Source organism: Dendrobium catenatum, unplaced genomic scaffold (assembly GCF_001605985.2).
Source record: "Dendrobium catenatum unplaced genomic scaffold, ASM160598v2 fragScaff_scaffold_621, whole genome shotgun sequence".
Lineage (NCBI taxonomy): Eukaryota > Viridiplantae > Streptophyta > Magnoliopsida > Asparagales > Orchidaceae > Dendrobium > Dendrobium catenatum.
Genome location: NW_021319083.1, coordinates 10,644,804 through 10,666,327, shown reverse-complemented (window position 1 = coordinate 10,666,327; position 21,524 = coordinate 10,644,804). Strand labels below are relative to the sequence as shown.

General features: G+C 35.0%; 1 protein-coding gene across 3 annotated transcripts in view; it reads left to right on the top strand.

Annotated features, from left to right (window-relative positions):
- LOC110113386 (enolase 1, chloroplastic) overlaps positions 1 to 20,314 on the top strand; it is a 41,710-nt gene extending 21,396 nt beyond the window's left edge. Inside the window, exons 2-8 of one of the 3 annotated variants that reach the window (XM_020845947.2) lie at positions 217 to 343; positions 915 to 1,222; positions 1,463 to 1,617; positions 1,691 to 2,008; positions 9,398 to 9,544; positions 9,641 to 9,691; positions 20,128 to 20,314. In XM_020845947.2, coding sequence (XP_020701606.1) covers positions 217 to 343; positions 915 to 1,222; positions 1,463 to 1,617; positions 1,691 to 2,008; positions 9,398 to 9,544; positions 9,641 to 9,691; positions 20,128 to 20,196 — 1,175 coding nt within the window. In that variant the 3' untranslated portion in view covers positions 20,197 to 20,314. Of the gene's footprint in view, positions 1 to 140; positions 344 to 914; positions 1,223 to 1,462; positions 1,618 to 1,690; positions 2,009 to 9,397; positions 9,545 to 9,640; positions 9,692 to 20,127 lie in introns of those variants that run through there. The other 2 variants (XM_028695143.1, XM_028695144.1) reach the window with 2 other exon arrangements.
- The last annotated feature ends 1,210 nt before the right edge of the window (positions 20,315 to 21,524 follow it).

Here is a 21,524-nt window from a genome sequence, read left to right as displayed (position 1 = left end):
CGTTCTTGTTTTGCTCCAACCGATCGCCATTTTTTACGCCATTGATCGCAGATGAACAGTGCGTAGTCGCACTGTTCACTCAGGCCATTTTTTGCTCTCAACCGGAAAAACGCGCAAAAGGGAGGGCGATCGTTATCTTCTCAAAAACATCTAAAATGGCGTTGATTGGAGCATCACCGCGCCATTTTGGAGTTTTGCGTTATTTTACCGTGAAAAATGAAGTTTTCGGTTGGAGATGCCCAAAGGACGGGGATGAGAGCGTGTATGGGGGAAAAGGCGTGGTTAATGCAGTCAGGAATGTGAATGAGTTATTGGGACCGAAGCTGATTGGGATCGATGTTAGGTCAGCTAAGCGCTGATACTTATACCGTCTCTTCCTTCTTTTGCATTTTCTTTGAAATCAAAATGAAAGAGAAAAATCATAGCACGAAACGCTCAAGTAAAATAATGTATTGATTTTTTGTTAGCAAGGGCTACAATTTTTGTCCAGTCACTTTAAATGACTTTTACTTTACATGAGATTGCCTATGAATATGATGTTTGGATTTAAGTTGTGAGAGATTAAAGGAAGTTATTTATAGCTAAATTGAAGGGAAAATAGTTGATTAAAAGTAATGTAGTATGTGACCTTCTTTTTGGATTCGGTCCCATGGTCTGTCCACCCCTGACATTGTGGCCAGCAAAATCCTCGGCTCGTGATTTATAAAACAAACTCAAACAGTGGAATAGGCTGTCAATACTGATGATGATTACATGGAGAATACCCTTAATATAAATTTTGATGTTTTTTTTTTTAAATCCAACAACTATTTTCTTTTTTTTTTTTCATCTGGCATGATCTGCCTTTGAACTGTTGATTTTATTGTGCACATTCTACAGAATTATGACTTAAGTGATTCTAATAATGACACCAGGGATCAAGCTGAAGTGGATAGAATCATGCTTGAGCTTGACGGAACTCCAAATAAGTCAAAGCTAGGTGCCAATTCCATTCTTGGAGTTTCTCTCAGTATTTGTAGAGCTGGTGCCGGAGCCAAAGGTGTTCCTTTGTACAGACATATTCAAGAAATATCTGGAACCAAATATCTTGTTATGCCAGTCCCAGCTTTCAATGTGATAAATGGGGGGAGCCATGCTGGCAACAATTTAGCAATGCAAGAATTCATGATATTACCAGTAGGTGCAAGTTCCTTCGCCGAAGCTTTGCGCATGGGTAGTGAAGGTAACCATGCTCCTTGCTGCTTGATTTGCAAGTGAGACAGTTGTGCTATATTATCATTGACAAAGTTGCATATCTACCTTTTTAAAACTTGCTTCGTGCTCCTCATTTATCCTTGAGCCCAACTTGATGATACGCCTCTGTTCACACTTGATATCAGTGACTTCTTGTTCGTTTATGGCGTTAAACATTCATTTAGGAAATGCTACTTTTCTGATGTTTATTGTTTACTGTGTGTAACAGTTTATCATATTTTGAAGGGTATTATTAAGGCAAAATATGGGCAAGATGCATGTAATGTTGGAGATGAAGGTGGTTTTGCTCCGAATGTTCAGGATAACCGGGAAGGACTTGTCCTACTGATGGATGCAATTGAAAAGGCTGGTTACTCTGGAAAGGTAAAATGCACACGTAAATGTCATTGTGAGCTTTACTTTCCATTCTGTTCTGATAGTTGTATGCTCTTTGCAGATCAAAATAGGAATGGATGTTGCAGCTTCAGAGTTTTTTAGAAAGGATGGAAACTATGACCTAAACTTTAAGAAGCAGCCGAATGATGGAGCTCACGTGCTGTCAGCTCAGAGTTTATGTGAACTGTACAAAGAATTTATTAGAGACTTTCCTATTGTGTCCATTGAGGATCCTTTTGACCAAGATGATTGGAGTTCTTGGTCATCTCTCCAATCTTCAGTGGATATCCAACTAGTAGGAGATGATTTATTGGTTACAAACCCTATGAGAATTGCTGAGGCAATTCAAAAGAAGGCCTGCAATGGTTTACTTTTAAAAGTAAGAATTTGCCATCTTGTTTTCTGATTAGTAATTTATTGTCTGAACATTTTTAAGTTACATGATCTGGAAGACGACTGGTTTATAGCCTAAACAAATTTTATAGTATATCGTAAGATCTACCTTAAGCTGGCATTCAGTATTTTAAATTTAGCTGTTTTTATTTCTCTATGGAAGTATTTGTTGAGCGATATAATAAGATTAAATAGAAAATTCTTTTGGCTAGTTGCTTATCTCACAAGGTATAAGGTTACCCTTTCTTTATATTTCATGATTTTAGCGCATTTGATGATAATCTCAGTTTATGATGATCATCTTACATACCATATATGCAATGATGGCAAAGCTGAACAATGTTAAAAGTTCGAGTTTCTGATTTTTTCACTCAAACGTTGTAGCTGAAGATGTGATCATAGCTGAAAAATGTAATGTTAAAAGTTCGAGTGTCCACAATCCTATTTCTATTGCCGCTGATTTGAATGTTTTTCCTAGTGAGTATTCTGCTTGGATAATGTTTTTGGATTAAATGCAGTTTGATTCATCTACTTCCGGCTATTTGGAAGTATTGGTTATAGATCCTGTAGCAATTCACTATGTTGCTAGTTCGGTAGCAGTTTAATCTTGTAGTGTATTATGAAGTGGATCTACAAGTAGCGGTTTGGAAGATGGGTGGCAGTGAATGAGTACTAGTTTTTTAGGTGGACTTTCAAATTATCCGTTTGGTTTTTTTTTTTTTTTTTTTTTAAAGTAGCTCCAATTCCCTTCTGCTTCCAACTGATTGTGCGGTTTTCGTTGGAAGCCATGGTTTCTTAAGGAGGCTTCCTGTTTGGTTAAATTGACAGTATTGCTGCTTCTATTGAGGCGTGTAACTCTCTCCATTGTTCAGTTGCTGTAGTTCTCAATACCCAAACATGTCTGTATATCTATTGAGTCTGTTTTGTGGAATCACTTCATCCTTTTTGTATGTCCTTTGTGGCCATGATGGTCTCATCAACGAAGTTTGGAATTCAACGCACAGGCCAAGGGCTAAATTTACTCAACCAAGAAATCAAACATTTCTGTAATAGTAAACTTGCTTAAGCGGTGTGCATTTTATGCTCAGTTTTATTGAGGCACACCTACCTAGGAATTAAGTGCACAGACTAACAGCTAAATTCCCTCAATCAAGAAATCAAACATTTTTGTAATGTGAATTTGATTCAAATGTGTATATTTTACATTGTCAGTTGCACCAGCTATTTTCCAGCTTTTCGTAAGAGAAACTGATATGCCTTGGAAGTAAAAACAGTAAGGAAATAGTAGAAAACTGCAGGAATTTGAGGAATAGTGGCTGATTTTTTACTAACACTTGAATACAAAATAAGATACAAGAGATTTACAATTAAAGAGGTAGATATGCTCTCCCAAACCACATAGATGCCACTAGGAAGCCCTCAAAAAGAAAACTACAGGAACCTGAAAAAACAAATCACACATAATCCAAAAAATAACATAGGTAATCCTAATTATGCTCCTCCAATTTTTCCCCCAAAACAACATTCCTTTCCATAATTAATTTTTCTCTCTTAATTGAATTTCAAATTCTAATTCTTTGCTTCTCTAATTCCCTCCTTATTCATCCTCCTCTCATAATGAATCTTAATGTTTCTAGGCCCCACAAGCTGGGGCCGAAATTTCTGCTTCAGGACTTGCCCCCACCCAATTATGGCTTTGGTTTGATTCCAGCTGGATCGGCTGGACCCCTCTTGCTGAATCTGTTGTCGCATCAATACTCTCCTTCCCAAAATGCATCTTGTACTCAAGGTGGAAGAATAAAAATTATCTCCTGATTGTCTCGTGTGACTCCTATGTAGCTTCATAATCAAGCAGTCCCTTCTATCGAATTAGGACCTCATTTGCTCATGTCATCCTCATCCCTTATCGTGCTCCATTAATCTCTATAGGTTCCAAAATCACTTATATGTCCTCCGTTAAAGTTGCTGGTAATGAGGAAGAGGGTGTGTGATCTCCAGATAATTCGCCTTAGTTGTGATACATGGAAAACTAGTGGATTGATGATGATGCTGGTAACCTCAGATGATAGGCTACTGCTCCAATGCACTCAATCACTTCATAAGCCCCGAAGTAACTTGGTAATAACTTCTGATTCCTCCTCTTGGCCAGTCCCCTCTATTGGTATGGTCTCAATTTCAAATAAGCTCTGTTCGGGCTCAAACTGCACTTCTCGTATGTGTTCATCTGCTTTTCTCTTCATAAATTGTTGAGCCTTTAGCAAATGCCCCTTGGTTTCTGGTAGTATCCTCTCTCTCCTCCAAGTATTGATCTACATTGGATATTGTTGTAGTTTTATGTCCGTACTATATCAGATGAGGTGGATCCCTCCACTCTTGAAAAGGATTATTCACATTGTTGTGTAGAAAAATGTGTTATGCCAATACTCTATCCATGCTAGCCATTTGGCCCATAATTTGGGTGTGTAAGACACAAAACAATACAAGTCTCCACGCTCCTGTTTACTACTTTCGTTTGGTCATCCGTCTGTGGGTGATATGTTGTGCTCCTTTTCAAGATCGTGCTTTGCATCTTGAATAACTCCCTCCAAAAAAGACTAAGGAATACCTTGTCTCTATCTGATACTATCACTAATGGAATGCCATGTAAGCGCACTACCTCTCAGATAAAAACTGTGGCGATTGATATAGTGGTTTAGGGATGCTTCAACGAAATGAAATGGACATACTTGCTTGGTCGGTCTACCACAATTAGTTCGTTGAATATCCCTCCTAGCATGAAAACCCCTCAATGAAGTCCATTGTCACTTCCTCCTAAAACCTCTAAGGTAAAGCTAATGGTTGCAACAATCCCCCAGTACAATCATCAAGCACTTGTGCCTTTGTCACACATCACACCTTGCTACCATATTTTCTACATCCTGATCCATCCCCGTCCAATATAACTCAATTGATAGTCGACTGTATGTCTTCTATACTACCGCATGCCCCTCTATCTCACTACCATAGAATTCTTGTAGTAGCTTGGGAATGTAACTTGAGGTTCAGGGTAACACAAACCTCCCCTGGCATAGTAACTTCCCCCCTTTCACAGTATAGCCTGGGTGACTATCCGAGTCATTCCGCAACTCTTCTCTGATCTTCCTCAACACTTCATTCTGCTCACTTTCTTATCTCAATACTTTCCATTCTAAGATTATGGGTACTGACAAGGCTGCTAACTGGGGCTCCTCCACCCTTCTGGACAAGGTGTCTGCTACTTTGTTTTCTAAATCCGGTCGGTCTTAGATCTCAAAATCATACCCAATCAACTTGAATAGTAATCTCTGATGCTCCTCAATGACCATATGTTGCTCCAACAAATACTTCAGACTCCTCTGATCTGTCCTGACTAAGAAATATCTCCCCAACAGATAGGGCTGCAACTTATGAATAGCCAAAACAATTGTCATTAGCTCTACTCTTACACAAACTTGAGTCTTGCCCTGCCTGTAAGCACTTAGTTAAAATATGTAATTGGTCTCTGACCTTGCATGAAAATTGCTCCCAACCCATAACCAGATGCGTCTGTCTCAACTACAAACAGTTTCCCAAATATGGGAGCACCAAAACTGGTACATTGATCATGGCTTTCTTCAGCTCTTGTCGCTTCCTCCCCCCACTTAAAGGCATCATTCTTCAATTGCTAAGCCTCACAATGGCCCCGTATCATTTAGCAAATTTTCGGTAGTAACTAGTGAGCCCTAAAAATCCACGCAACTTTGTCAAGTTCTTGGGAAAAGGCTAGTCCACTATAGCCCGAACTTTGAACTATTTTGTTGCCACTCCCTCTCTAGACACAACATGTCCTAAATACTCCACCTGTGGTTTCCCAAATGAGCACTTGTTCCAGTTGGTACGCAACTGATCTCTCAAGGTTTCCAGTACTACCTTCGCTTCAAGTGTTCCTAGTGTTCTATTTTTGTCCTGTTGTATATCAAGATGTCATAAAAAAACACCAAAATAAATTTTCTTAGGTGCTGCTGGAACACTTGGTTCATGAGGGACTGGAAGGTAGCAGAGGCATTGGTGAGGCCAAAAGGCATATCCAGGAACTCATAGTGCCCCTCTTATGCTCTTAAGGCCATCTTGTGCTCATCAGTTGCCTTCATCTTGATTTGATGGTATCAAGGCTTCAAGTTAATCTTAGAAAAGATCACTGCTCCAAATAACTTATCCAAGAGTTAATTAATCACGGGATGAGAAATTTATCTAGCTCTATTCCTTATTTAGAACCTTAATCCATACAAAATCTCCAGTTGTGATCCTTCTTCTTCACTAATAGAATTAGATTAGAGAATGTGCTCACATAAGGCCTAATGATCCCTACTTCCATCATCTCCTTAATCAGTCTCTCTATCTCATCTTTCTAAATCTAGGGGTATCAGTATGGTCTGACACTTATAGGAGAGGTACCCTCTTTTAGATTGATGGCGTGCTCGTGGTCTTGCGGCGGTGGTAACTTGATAGGTTGCTGAAACACATCCTAGTACTACTGTAGAATCTACTAGACCCCCACTAGAATTTCTCTTGCCTCATGTTCCTAGACTGCTTCTATGCTAAATAACTCCACCAAGCGACCTAGGTTCACACCCTGGATCATCTTGAGCATGGTTGCAAGTGACACTATGGTTTTGCATAAACTAACATCCCCTCAAAGCACTACTTTCCTCCCCTCTACGTAAGTCTCTATGGTCAAAGCCTTTTAGTTCACATTTATGTCCCCTAGGTTTTGTAGCCACTTCATTCTCAGAATTACATCCGTAATTCTTAAATCCAAGAGAAGGAAGTCTTCCACCACCTGAATATCTTGCAAGGTCATCACCACCCCTTTACATATCCCCTAACCCCTCTCTATCTTAATTGTCCCCATCATCATCCCACATCCTTCAGTCCTCAGCATCTTCAACCTCAATCGTTCGACGACCCAATTCGAGATGAAGTTATGTGTAGCCCTACTGTCCACAAAAACACCATCGGTTGCTCTTTGATTTGTCCCCTCACTTTCTTGATGTGATTCAGAGTCAATCCCACCGCAGAGTTTTAGGACACTTCTACCACATCTAGATGTAACAGCTATGTTTCCTCCACGACATCCTCCAGCTCGTCCCCGCTCTCCTCTTCCCCCTCACAGACCATTAAGACATGAAGTGCTCGATTCTTGCACCTATGTCCCGGTGTGAATCTCTCATCATACCTGAAGCATAACACTTTTTCTCACCTGTCTTGTACCTTCGCTTCTGTAAGGCGCTTGAAATTTCCTCCAGGATGAACTTCAGTGCTCTTCTCCTTTGGCACTTCCCTCTAAAACGACATTGTATGAGTCCTTGGTGCTAGGGTCGTGAGTTGTTCTTATAAGCCCCTCCCATGGTGTTGCTTCGGCTGGCCTTCTCCCTTTGATGTTTCTCTTCCACTCTTTACGCTAGCTCCATCGTCTCCCTCTGGTCCTAGGTCTCAACACCCTGAACTCTGCTCGTATGCCTTCCTTTAGGCCCTTCATGAAATTCCCTTCTAATCCTTCGTCAAAAATTCCCCCTATCCTACACGACAGCAGCTCAAATTTCTCCCGATACTCCATGATTGTCCTCTTCTGAGTTAAGGCATAGAACTGTTTCGTGGAGGTATCCTTCCCAAATGTCTCGGAAATATTCCAACAATTATTCCTTAAATTCTCCTCGTGAATAGATCAATTACTTAGCTTCCCGTCACTAAAACCAAGCTAAGGCTTTGCCCTCTAAACATAGTCCTGTTGCCATGAGCTTTTCTCCTTTTCTCAGCCCATTGATAGTGAATTAATGCTCGACCCAATACACCCAACCCTAATCATCTTTCCTTTAAAAAAGTTGACATTTTTAACTTCCTTGATCTCGCATCCATATCCCAATGGTTTCTCCCTTAGTTGGTTCCTTCCGTATAGTGATGGTGTGGTTCTCTCCCTTCTTCCCTTGGCGGATTGGGACCCCAAGGCTTAGCCCAACCATAGCCTCCTCCGGTCAACCTCCCCCCATGCGTGGGTGGTCTCCCAAAGGGTTCGGCCTCCCACCTTCTTGCTGCTCTTTCTTTGGGATACCCTGATGCACCTCCCACCGAAATCCCCTGGGTGGTCCATGAGGGTAAACACTCTCCATTTTGTCATCGTCCTCTTGAATTTACTTTCCCTTGGGTTCAACCTTAGGAATCGCTGGTGAAACTTTTGATTGCATCTTGATCATCTTCTTCTTCATATCTTCAAAGTTCTTGAAGTGGTTCTCTCTGGATGAAAGCCTTTCTTCAATAGTTGTGAACTTTACCTCCATTCCAAAATATTTCTCCTCCATTCCGGCCCTGAGTTGTTTCATCTCTCCTTCCAAAACATCCATCTTCTTTGCTGCCATTTGCCTTGCTCTGATACTAATTTGATATGTCTTGGAATTAAAACAAGCAAGGCAACAGTGGAAACTGTTGGAATTTGAGAAACAGTAGCTGATTTTTTATTAGCACTTCAATACGAAAACAAGATAGAAGGTATCTATAATTAGAGAGGTAGGTCGCTCTCCCAAACCACCTAAACGCCACTAGAAAGCGCTCAAGAAGAAAACTACAACAACCCAAAAAACAAGTCACACATAGCCCCAAAAACAACATAGGTAATTCCCCCCGTCCCCCCTAAAACAACCCTCCTTTTCATTATTAATTTTCTTGTCCTAATTGAATTTCAAATCCTAATTCTTTTCTTCCCGAATTCCCTCATTATTCTTTCTCCTCTCATAATGAATCTTAATGTTTCTGGGCCCCACAAGGGCGGTTGAATTTCTTCTCCAGGACCCTCACCCGCCCAATCTGGGCTTTGGTTTAGCTGTTGCTGGACAGGCCGGCCCCCTCCTGCTGGAACAATTATTAGGTCCTCCGACTGGACGTAGAGCTACGTCCGGTCGGAGCTAAAATTGCGCCAAAAAATGAGAAATACCGAGCAATACCAAACAATAACGAAGAATACCATCATGTGAAGACAGACCCAATACCGAGTTATACCGAGCTATACCGAGCAATACCGAGTTATACAAAAAAATACCGAGTTTTGGAAAAACTCGGTATTTTTTTGTATAATTCGGTATTGCTCGGTATAGCTCGGTATAACTCAGTATTGGTCTTCACAGAGCGGTATTCCTCGTTATTACCAAATAATATCTAGCAATACCGAGCAAATACAGAGTTTTTTTGCCGGATTTTAGTGCCGACCGGACGTTTCTCTACGTCCGGTCGGAGGACCTAATAATTGTTCCTCCTGCTGAGTCTGTCGCCATATCAGAGACTTGTTGCTTCTTTGTGTAACCCTTTATTTTAAATGTTATTTTTTCAGGTAAACCAAATTGGAACTGTAACTGAATCAATTAAAGCTGCCCTTGATTCAAAAGCTGCAGGATGGGGGGTGATGGTGAGCCACCGTAGTGGTGAAACAGAAGACAATTTTATTGCAGACTTATCCGTTGGCCTGGCCAGTGGGCAGGTATGAACTCTGATGGGCATTTCTAATATCGGAATTCAGTTTAGTGTTCGTTATCTTCCCATTGTTGTCTTTTTCTTATTATTGCTTCTTGTACAGATCAAAACTGGAGCTCCATGTCGTAGTGAGAGATTGTCCAAGTATAATCAGGTCAGAGTGTGAATTTAATTTAGCTTAATATTCTTTTACTTTATTAATATCATTTCAAAAAGCTTTCTTTAGTCTGGACTCAGGAAATTTTTGGCTGGTTAGTATATGATAACAAAATAAATTTCAATTTGAAAATGAACAGGTAAAGTTGAGTTGAAATAGCAAGGACCTGTTCTTATAAAAATAATTGACATCTACTGTTTTGCAAACATAGTGTAGTTAGAGATTCTCAGATGATCTCGGGGTTTCTATACAATGAACAATTATAATTCATAGAGAGCGTCAATAAAGATCTTGTATGAGTGGGCATAACCACGTTATTGCCTGTTGATGCTGAGAAGTTGTCCTGGTTTGACCTTGAAATTTTGCATTCCAATAGAACTACTATTTTCACAAATATGTATATATGTACTTGCACTAGCTTTCATTCCAATAAATTATACTCACAGCATGAGTGGAAGTGGAAGTTCCTACTTCTGCAAGTGGAAAATGGAAGCCACTTCTAAATAGGCTGTTTAGTTGTCCAATAGGGAAGCACATGTTAAAAAACACCTAATTTCTTATGTGGCGATGTCTGCCATAAGTGAAAATAGTAAATTCATAAAGTAATAACAAAGAGTCAAGAACTACAAGAAGGTGCCAAGATTTATATGATTTGGCTAAAACAAACCTACATTCACAAGAAAGGAGTGATAATGTGATTCATTTTAGAGAAGCCCAAAATTACCCACTTAAAAGTTTATCAAAAGACACTCTTTGCATGGCTATTTTATCATCTGAAAATTTCTAGCACTTCCATACGTTAAGTACATCATGATTGTATTTTATGACCATAAAAAATCTTTATTCTTCTACTTCCCTCTCTCTCTCTCTCTCTCTCTCTACATAATATTTCTCTTGGCCTCTTTATTCTTCTCTAGCTTGTTTTGTGACTTCTCTTACCAAAGTAATCATGTAATATTGCTATTTCAAATTATGCTACTAATCCTAATTACATTTGTCCACAAAACTTACTCCCTCATTGCTAATTTCCACATGTCTATTATCATTGTTTCCCATGAAACTCAACGGTTTATATTTTGGTGGGATTAATGGGATTCTTATAGATGGGGCCATGGCTAGTTTGACTAGAGAAGTTATCATAGAAATTGGAGTTAACATGAAGGGGTTGGCATTGACCTCCTTTTTGGCATCGATCACTTGCACGATCTTATCACTTGCATTTTACTGTCCCTTTACGTGGGGTCAGCTATATAAATCCTTTTTCGTCATTGTGTCATGTTAAAAGTCAAATTCTCATTTAAATCTAATAAATAAAGATAATTTCTAATATTTTTTAAAAGTTTTTTTAGGTCTATCTCTACCTTTCTTAACATAAGTAAAATATAATACCTCAACTTTCCTAACCGGGTCATCGGAAGGCCTCCGTTTAATGTGACCAAACCATCTAAGATGACTCTCTCTAATCTTAACTTCGGTCGGGGGGAGTGTCGGGAGGGAGGAAGGGAACTTGCCTCCCTTTTGCTTGTGTGAGCCGAACTAGAGAGGACCAAGGGGTCATGAGGCTTGCCGTTACTATCTATTAGCCTGAGAGTGAGAAAATGGGGGCCTCTCTTTAAATGTGAATTGGATCCCTTCCTGATGTGGAAAGATGCTTCTTTTTTGTGTCAGAACTGAGAGCTTTAGAGGGAGAAAGTCCTGGAACTTCTTTTTTTTTTTCTTTATTTATTTTGGAATCTCGGAGCATGTGAGAGAGAGAGAGAGCTCTTTTGTTTGCTTTTTTTTATGAAAATATCGGTTGCCACCTATACATAAGGTTGCATGAGAAATAAGCTTCTTTTTTTATCGTTTTCCCTTGTTTTATATGTGTGAGAGAGATGTAAGAGCTTATATATTAGATGGCTGTACGTATAATGTGAGGACTTGAGTTGGATGAGATATTTTTTGTCCTTTTCTTCTTTAAATGATATTTAAATAATCATTTGTGTTATATTTAAATGTTAATTTGAATATGGTTTAATTAACACTCAAATGATTGTTTAAACATTGTTTATAATGATTTACATAATATTTAAATATTATGCAAGTGATTATTTAAATAATGCTTATAACTATTTAAATAACATTTAAATTATCATTTAAATAATATACAACAACAACATCAAGCCTTTGTCCCACTATGTGGGGTCGACTACATGAATCCTTTTACTCCATTGTGTCATGCTAAAAGTCAAATTCTCGTTTAAATCTAATAAAAAAAGATCATATATAATATTTTCTAACCAAGTCTTTTTAGGTCTACCTCTATCTTTCTTAACATTAGTCAAATCTAATATCTCCACTTTCCTATCTGGGTCATCGAAAGGCCGTCATTTTATGTGACGAATCTCTCTAATCTTATCTTCCATTGGAGTTACTCCAACCTTTTCACATATATGCTCATTTCATATCCTATCTTTATGGGTAAAGTTGCTCATCCACCTGAGCATCCTCATCTATGCAACACTTAACTTAGTATTATGCTTTTCTTTTAATAGCCAACATTCGGCACCATAAAGCATTGCAGATCTCACAACCATCTTATAGAATTTTTCCTTAAGTTTAAGGGGGAATTTTCTATCACAGAGCAAGCCTGATGTATTCCTCCACTTCAACCATCCAATTTGAATTTTGCTGATAATATCCCCATCTATTTCACCATCACTCCAAACCTAAAATTTGTACTCTTATTAATGACTTGATCACCCAAAGTCATAATTCAGTCACTAGGTTTATTACTACTAAAATTACACTCCATATATTCAGTTTTAGATTTACTTAAGCGAAAACCTTTAGACTCTAAGGTTGACCTCCATAATTCAAGTTTATCTTCAACTCCCTCTCTAGTCTTATCAATAAGAAGAATATCATCAGCAAAAATCATACACAAAGGTACATCCTCTTGCAAATGTCTTACGAGGATATCCATGACTAAAGCAAAAAGATATGGGCTTAAGGCTGATCCTTGATGTAATCCAACTGAAGCACTTCTCTTTAAACTTTTTCACATGCTTTCTCTAAATCAATAAATATTATATGTAGATCCTCCTTATTCTCTCTATATTTCTCCATCAAATCTTTCAATAAATATATGGCTTTTATAGTAGACCTACCCGACATGAATCTAAATTGATTTTGGGAAACATTAATATCACGCCGCAACCTACGCTCCATAACTCGCTAAGTATGACACATTAACTTAATTCCTCTATAATTCCCACAAGCTTATGCATAACCTTTATTCTTTAAAATAAGAATTAACACACTCATTCTCCACTCGGCATCTTTTTAGTCTTCAAAATAGTATTAAAAATTTTAGTAAGCCAAGAAATTCCTTAATCTCCTAAGCATTTCTACACCTCTATTGGAATATCATCAGGTCCAAAAGCTTTTCTATACTTTATTTTCTTTAAAGTTGCTCTAACTTCAGTTTTATTAATACACCAATAAAAACATAAATCTTTATTTTCATTTAGGGTGCTAAGGTAGCTAAAGTCAGTCGTCTTTTCACATTCTTCATTAAAAAGTTTATCAAAATATATCATTCACATTTGTTAAATATTATCTTCTATGAAAAATACTTTTTGATCTTCATTCTTAATACGATTCACTTGAACTAAATTCTTACTACTTATATCTCTTTATTTGACTAATTTATACATATATCTTTCTCCCTTATCAGTATTTATTCTTTTATATAAATCATTAAAAGCTAAGATATTTGTATTGCATATTGCTTTATTAGATCCCGTATATGTATCTTTATATCTTTCTTAATTATTAGAATTTTTACATCTAAATCAATTTTTATAATAAATCTTCTTACTTTTTATCTTTTATTGCATATTTGGTTCCACCACCAACTATTTTTACTATTATGTCATCTTTTGCAATATTCTTAATATTACAATCCACTTTTTTCCATATAGCATTAGTATCCTCATGCAAATACAAAATCTTAAGATCTAAAATTTTATTCTCAATTTTTTTTAATATTATTTAAATGCCCCCATCTAATCCTATAACAATGTTTTACTCTATTTTTTATTTTCTTTCACTTTATCATAAAGTCGAAAATTAATAATCGATATTGTGTACATAAATTTTCAATCATAATAACTTTATAATATTTACAATCTAGAAAATCTAATTTTCTTACAACAACAACAACATCAAGCCTTTGTCCCACTACGTGGTATCGGCTACTTGAATCTTTTTTCACCATTGTGTTCTGTTAAAAGTCAAATTCTCATTTAAATCTAATAAAGAAATATCATTTATAATATTTTCTAACCAAGTCTTTTTAGGTCTACCTCTACCTTTCTTAACATAAGTCAAATCTAATACATCAACTTTCCTAACAGGATCATCGGAAGGCCTCCGTTTAATGTGACCAAAACATCTAAGGCGACTTTCTCTAATCTTATCATCCAGTGGAGCTACTCCAACCTTTTCATGTATATGCTCATTTTGTATCCTATATCTAAGGGTAAAGCCACTCATCCACCTAAGCATCCTCTTCTTTACAACACTTAACTTAGTATTATGCTTCTCTTTTAATTGCCAACATTCGGCACCATAAAACATTGCAGGTCTCACCACCATCTTATAAAATTTTCCCTTAAGTTTGAGGGGGGGACTTTTCTATCGCACAACAAGCCCAAAGCATTCATCCACTTCAACCATTCAACTTGAATTCTGTTGATAATATCCCCATTTATTTCACCATCACTCTGAACAATAAATTCAAGATATCTAAAACGTGTACTCTTACTAATGACTTTATGTCTTTATTGTCCAAAGTCACAATACCCTCACTAGTCTTATCGACAAGAAGAATATCATCAGCAAAAAGCATACACCAAGGTACATCCTCTTGTAAATGTCTAGTGAGAACATCCATGACTAAAGCAAAAAGATATGAACTCAAGGCTGATCCTTGATATAATCCAACCGAAATAGGAAAATACTTGGTCAAACCACCTTGTGTTTGAACATAAGTAATAGCTCCTACACACATATCTTTAATGATTTGAATATAAGCATTATTAACCCTTTCTTTTCAAAAACTCTTCATAGCACTTATCTTAGAACTTATCATATGCTTTCTCAATTTCAATAAATATAATATTTAGATCCTCCTTATTCTCTCTATATTTCTCCATCAAACCTCTCAATAAATGTATGGCTTCCATAGTAGACCTATATGGCATGAATCCAAATTGATTTTGAGAAACATTGGTATGACGCCGCAACCTGCGCTTCATAACTTGCTCCTATAGTTTTAAAGTATGACACATTAACTTAATTCCTCTATAATTCGCACACTCATGCGCATCACCTTTATTCTTAAAAATAGGAATTAACACACTCAATCTCCACCTATCTGACATCTTTTTAGTCTTCAAAATAGTATTAAAAAGTTTAGTTAGCCAAAAAATTCCTTCATCTTCTAAGCATTTCCACATCTCTATTAGAATATCACAGGTCCAACAGCTTATCCACACTTCATTTTCTTTGAAGCCTCTTTAACTTCAGTTTTACTAATACGCCGATAAAAATAAAAATATTTATTTTCATTTAGGGTGCTAAAGTCACTAAAGTCAATCGTATTTTCACAATCTTCATTAAAAAAATTTAGCAAAATATCTCATCCATCTTTGTTGAATATCATCTTCTAAGAAAAGTACTTTTTGATCTTCATCCTTAATACATTTCACTTGAACTAAATCCTTACTACTATCTCTTTGTTTGGCTAACTTATACATATTTATTTCTCCCTCCTTAGTATCTAATCTATTATATAAATCTTTAGAAGTTAAACTCTTTGCATTGCAAATAGCTTTTTTAGAGTACTTACGAGCCTCTTTATAGCTTTCCCAATTATCCGAATTTTTACATATAAACTAATTTTTATAATAAATCTTATTATTTTTTATCTTTTCTTACACATTTGGATTTCACCACCAACTATTTTTAATATTATGACATATTTCCTTCGAAACTCGAAGCACATCTTTTACAATAATCTTAATATCACTAGCCATTTTTTCCTATATAATATTAGCATCCTCATGCACAGTCAAAATCTTAAGATCTAAAATTTTACTCTAAAAAATACTTTTGTTAATATTCTTTAAATACCCTCATCTAATTCTAGAAAAATGTTTTACTTTATTTTTTATTTTTTATCCCGTTATCTTAAAGTTCAAAATTATAATTAATGTTGAGTACATAAATTTTCACTCATAATAAATTTATAATCTTTGCAATCTAAATGATTTAATTTTCTTATATGAAAATAATCAATCTGTGTTTTACTATATTCATTTTTATAAGTGATAAGATACTCATCTCTTTTCTTAAATAAGATATTAGCTATTAAAAAATCATAAGCTAAAGAAAAATTCAATATGGCCTTACCACTTTTACTTGTCGTTCCTAACAAATGGCCACCATAAATACTTTTAAAATTATCTACCTCTCTACCAACGTGTCCATTTAAATCTCCTCCATTAAAAACTCTTTCTTCATGAGATATCTTTTGTGTTAATTCTTACAAGTCATTCTAAAATTTTAATTTTGAACCTATATCCAAAATTACTTGAGGAGCGCAAGTACTTATAATATTAACAATCTTAACATTAACAATAATCTTTAAATCTATAATTCTATCTTTAATTATATTAATTTTTATAATATTATCCTTCAAACTCTTATCTATAATTACACCTATATCATTTCTAATACGACTTCTACCTGAATAGCATAGTTTAAATCATAAACTATCAATCTCCATAGACTTCTCTTCAACCCATTTAGTTTTCTGAATCCATAAAATATTTATCTTCCTATGAATCATAATATTTATTAATTTTCTTGTAAGAGAACTTATATTTCAAATTTTTATCCTAATTTTAGTTTCATGAACTAGTTTCTTTGCCTACATCTATCCTTGATGTAGGAACTCTTGTCTATTTAACACTACACTTAGGCGTCGGTGCAACGGTCGTTGTACACTTGTCGTTGTATTCAGGCCATACAACACTTCGGCTCCAGGGGACGTCCTAGCATAATATAATTTTTAAAAAAATTCATGTCATGATTATTCGATAAGTTTTACGCTTACTGTCGACTACCTAACACAACCCTCTACTTTTCTCATCCAGTACTTGAAACCAAATGATTAAATAGTACTTACTATTATTTAGATAATATTTGAATTATTATTTAAATAATTACTCAAATGATTATTCAAATAATACTTACATGATTATTTAAGTAATATTTAAATGAATGTTTAAATAATGCTAAAATAATTATCTAAATAATATGGTAAAATCTATTCAGCATTCTCGACACAAATCAGATGAAACTCGATCGAAATATGGATGGGCTCATTTAGAAAGTCTTGAGGATCAGAACGCACTCGTGCAATTCATTTCAAAAAACAAGACCCATATCAAAAGATTTTAAGTACGGAATGAGCATGCACATGGAAGGTTGAAATGCACGTAAAATACATATCGATTCAACGTCGACTCGATCACACATATTTTCAAACATAATCACGGACAATATGTGATCAAAAGTAATAGATTCCAAATACAGCGATGAATCGAGGTAAAATGTTTGATTTGACCCTTCATCAGACACAAAGTGGTGCAATGTACATGAAGGCAATCGATCTGCCAAATAAGATCGTGCCAGTGACCGATACCAAAAAGGAGGTCAACAGTTGGGAGAAATAATAAGACAAAAGAGACAGAGAGAGGAAATTTGGAGAAAAAAATGATTTTATGTGGCTAAAATATTATTCTTGAATTGATGAAACTATAATTTTGCTATGAATTTTGTGGCAAATCTATTGACAGAAAGATACCTTTTGAGGAACTTTTAAGAGGGTAATTTCTAATATTACTTAAATGTTTTTAACATATATTCTTTAGTGTTGCTCTTTGTTTTTTTTGCCTTGGGATATTTGAGACTTCTCTTCTATGATGAGATTGGGTGTTCTTAGGTTTAAGGATTAGTATTTTCTTATACTCTTTTATTTTGAGCACTTGTGTAACTTCTTTATAGTGGATCAGATTAGGGTTGGTAATCATGTTTGAAATCAAAACTCATTAGATAATCATTCAAAATAAAAAAAAATGATATACTTCAACTCAAAGATGCTCGTTCAAAATAAGTTGATTTAACTCAAAATGAACTCATTATATGATATGCTATATTTGTGTGGTAACACATTTATACATGTATATATAAAATAAATAATTATATAAATAGTGCATATATACATATATGTGCATTTATATTTATCATATTTAACAATCCATCCTCATAAATTAATTTTAAATACTTTTATATACATAGTAATTATGATTAGTTGTTTAAAATAGTATATAATATCAATGTGCTTTACTCAAATTAACTTGAAACTCGACTCGAAATTAAACATTGCTGATTGGTCTCAAATTTGGCTTGTGGCGAAATAAACATTTTTATTTTCAAGGTTAGGTTGTCTCTTTCTAAGTACTTCACTTGATGTTTCCCTTAGATTGAATGCTCTCTCCTTACCAGCGGATGCAACCTTATTTTAGTCCAATCATATAAATGTTAGTGTCTTCTTGTCCGGACGAACCTGGAGCAAAAACTGATATTACACCTTACCAGCGGATTCAACCTTATTTTAGTCCAATCATATAAATGTTAGTGTCTTCTTGTGGTGCTAGATCTCTTTTGTTAAGTGTGAAGCCAAAGTTTGTAATTATTCAAAATAGTTGCTCATTTCAATAATATGAAAGTCATAAATAGATGCTAGCTACTATAAAGTACTAAAGGGGGTTACCATAAAGCATAACTAGATGCTACCATAAAATCTTAAATGAAGACAACCACAAAGTTTATGATGGAGGCTATAGAAGTCTTCAATGGTGAGTATTCATTAATGTTGGAATGTGAACTCTTTGTTATATAAACCTATATAATCTTCAATTATAAATCATCTCACAATCATAAGAAAATAAAGAGAAGGAGAGAAGAGGAAGAGAGAAATGACAATAAAACAAGTTCTTATATTAGATAAGATAAAAGAAGGAGAAGCATCATCAATTTTTTTTTTCCTCGATGTGTAGCCCGCCTAGTCTTCTTAAAAGATGTTTGTCTTCCTTCTTAGTTGTTAATATAGACAAATTGATATTTTCGTCTTTACGAAATGTCATCTCTCTTTAGGTATGTATTTTAAAATATTTGATCTCTATGCGGCAATAGACTTAAATGAGTCCACTAAATAATGAAAACTTGTTACCTTTTATTTGAAAATTTTTGTATGATTATTCTCTCATCTTGATTTAGTTTTTGCTCAAAATTTTATCAAAATTCTAATATCTTTGTTATTACTTTGTGTGTTTAGTATCTTCACTCTGAGTAGGCACATCCGTATCCTCGCTCAAAATTTGTGGTTGTGGCTGATGAAGTGTATGGGCCTAATAATCATTGTAAAATTATGAATGTGCTTGTAAGAATGAATATACAAACACAAAACAAGCATATAAATACATGCATATAATTGCAATACATCTAACAATATCTTATTTGATAAATTATACAAACATTCGTGTATATTATAATAATGTAAGTATATACTATATTTTACTTCAATAAATAAAGAATGAGATGTGCACACATGGAAGTATGCATGTATAAACATACAAGAGATGCATTCTAAATTAAGTATAGTTATTATAAAATGTCATAAAGAATTGAATATTATAATGATATATTGATTTAAGTAATTATATGTTATGAATTTATATTATAAATATTATATTTATATGATTTATTTCATAATATATTACATTATCTATACATTTTTAATAATATAATTATTACTGTTTAATATATTTAAGCATATTATTTATATTATAAACTAATGAATAATGCATGCATTAATACTTGGTATATAATTTAAACATATACTATTATAAAATAACATAATTGTAATATTAAATTTTGTTTTGTTTGTTTGCATGTCTAGAAGAGTAATAATTTCGTAGGGAGGTAATCACATTTAATATTTTTCTGAATAGATTTTGGAGATATGAACCAGAAGTTATATGGCTTTGAAATTCCTAATCAAATTCTTGGAAAGAAATCACTTTGAACGCCCCCTTTCGATCAAAGAACCGAGATGATTCACTTGCCTAATTACTTGCAAAAACAAGAACTAATTACTACTGCTCCCGCAAGCAAATTTTCTGCTTATCTAATTATTTGTAGTCTGCCAGTATATCCTAGATTTATTCAACTATTGTTCTGTTCACTAATCTTAGCTTATTATTCGGCTTCTCGTAAGCATCTTAAATCTTGTATGTTCATTCCTGATCTATGTGTAGCTCTTACGAATTGAAGAGGAACTTGGAGATGTGCGATATGCTGGCAAAGCTTTCAGATCTCCACAATAACACTTTAAGGTAGTGCAAAACTGTTTAAACTTGGGTAATCCTCTTGCTGGAAAATTTTGTAGATTTCAACTTGGTTTCAATTGAAATTTCAACGGGCAACAGAGATGCTATTTTGCTATTTGTGAGGCTAACTGTTGGTGCAATGTCTGTTGTTTTGAGTAGATTTGAGTATAGCAGAAGATTTCTGCTGAATAACTGAAACTAGTATGCTCTTTCTTTCTTCATTTATGTTTTTGAATATTGCACATATGTTATAAGCCTTTTTTAAAAAATAAGCTAGAGGATTCATATATTAAAGATGTTTCAGGCATTTGTTAGCCATAAAAGTTTGTTTGGGGCGGCTTTCTTACTACTTCTCAAAGTAGCTTTTTTGTACAAAAAAAATCTTGTATGTCTGGACCATTGATATAAAACAAAAGTATCAACTTGAAATCATAACTCTCAATCTATCACACAAAAATTGATGTGCGAGTTGAGGTGTGAGTTGCCCATCAAGTTATGCATGCATTAGCGGTATCGAAAATTGACATGACACAAAAACCCGACTCTATTCTGACCCAAAATTTTCAAGTTAGGATCAACCTGATTTAAGAAAGGGTCAGATTCGAGTCCCGATTTTTGACCCGTTTTGAATTTCATGTCAGATTCGGGTCTAGCATGCTGCATATAAGGAAAGTCGGAATGGTGATGCAATGTTCACAATTTTAAATTAAAAAATCCTAAAAAATTTATCACACTTATTGCATCTTACGAAAACAATGAAGACCATTTTTATTAAATCATATATTTTATTATAATCATATATATAGTATTGAGTAGTGAAAATCTTGAGAAGACTGAGGACGGTCGTAGGTCATTTGTTCCCAATCACGATATATCGAATTGCATCCCTTTTATTTTCTACACGTTTGTACATTTGAGTTCTGATATTTTTAGTGCCAACTGCCAATAATGAGCTTTATATTTTCTTATGTTTGGCTGAGAAAAAAAAAATTGCAATTTTTTTTTTGAATTTTCAAATGCGCAATTTAGTTTATTTTAAGTGTATTCCAAAATTTTCCAAATTAAGTTAATTCAAAATACCAAAAAACTGCAAGCCCATAGAACTCTAAACACGTGTTATTCCTCTCACTTAGGGCATCTCCAACCGAAAATCTCATTTTTCACTCCAAAATGCCGTGAAACTAAAAAATAATGTGATTCATCTCCAATCGAATTTCATTTTGCCAAGGTAATAGTCGTTTTCTTCTTTGGCGCGTTTCTTTGGCTAGTTCGGTAGAGACTGAAAATTTTCAGAGATGAACAGTGCAATGTCAATATTGACGTCC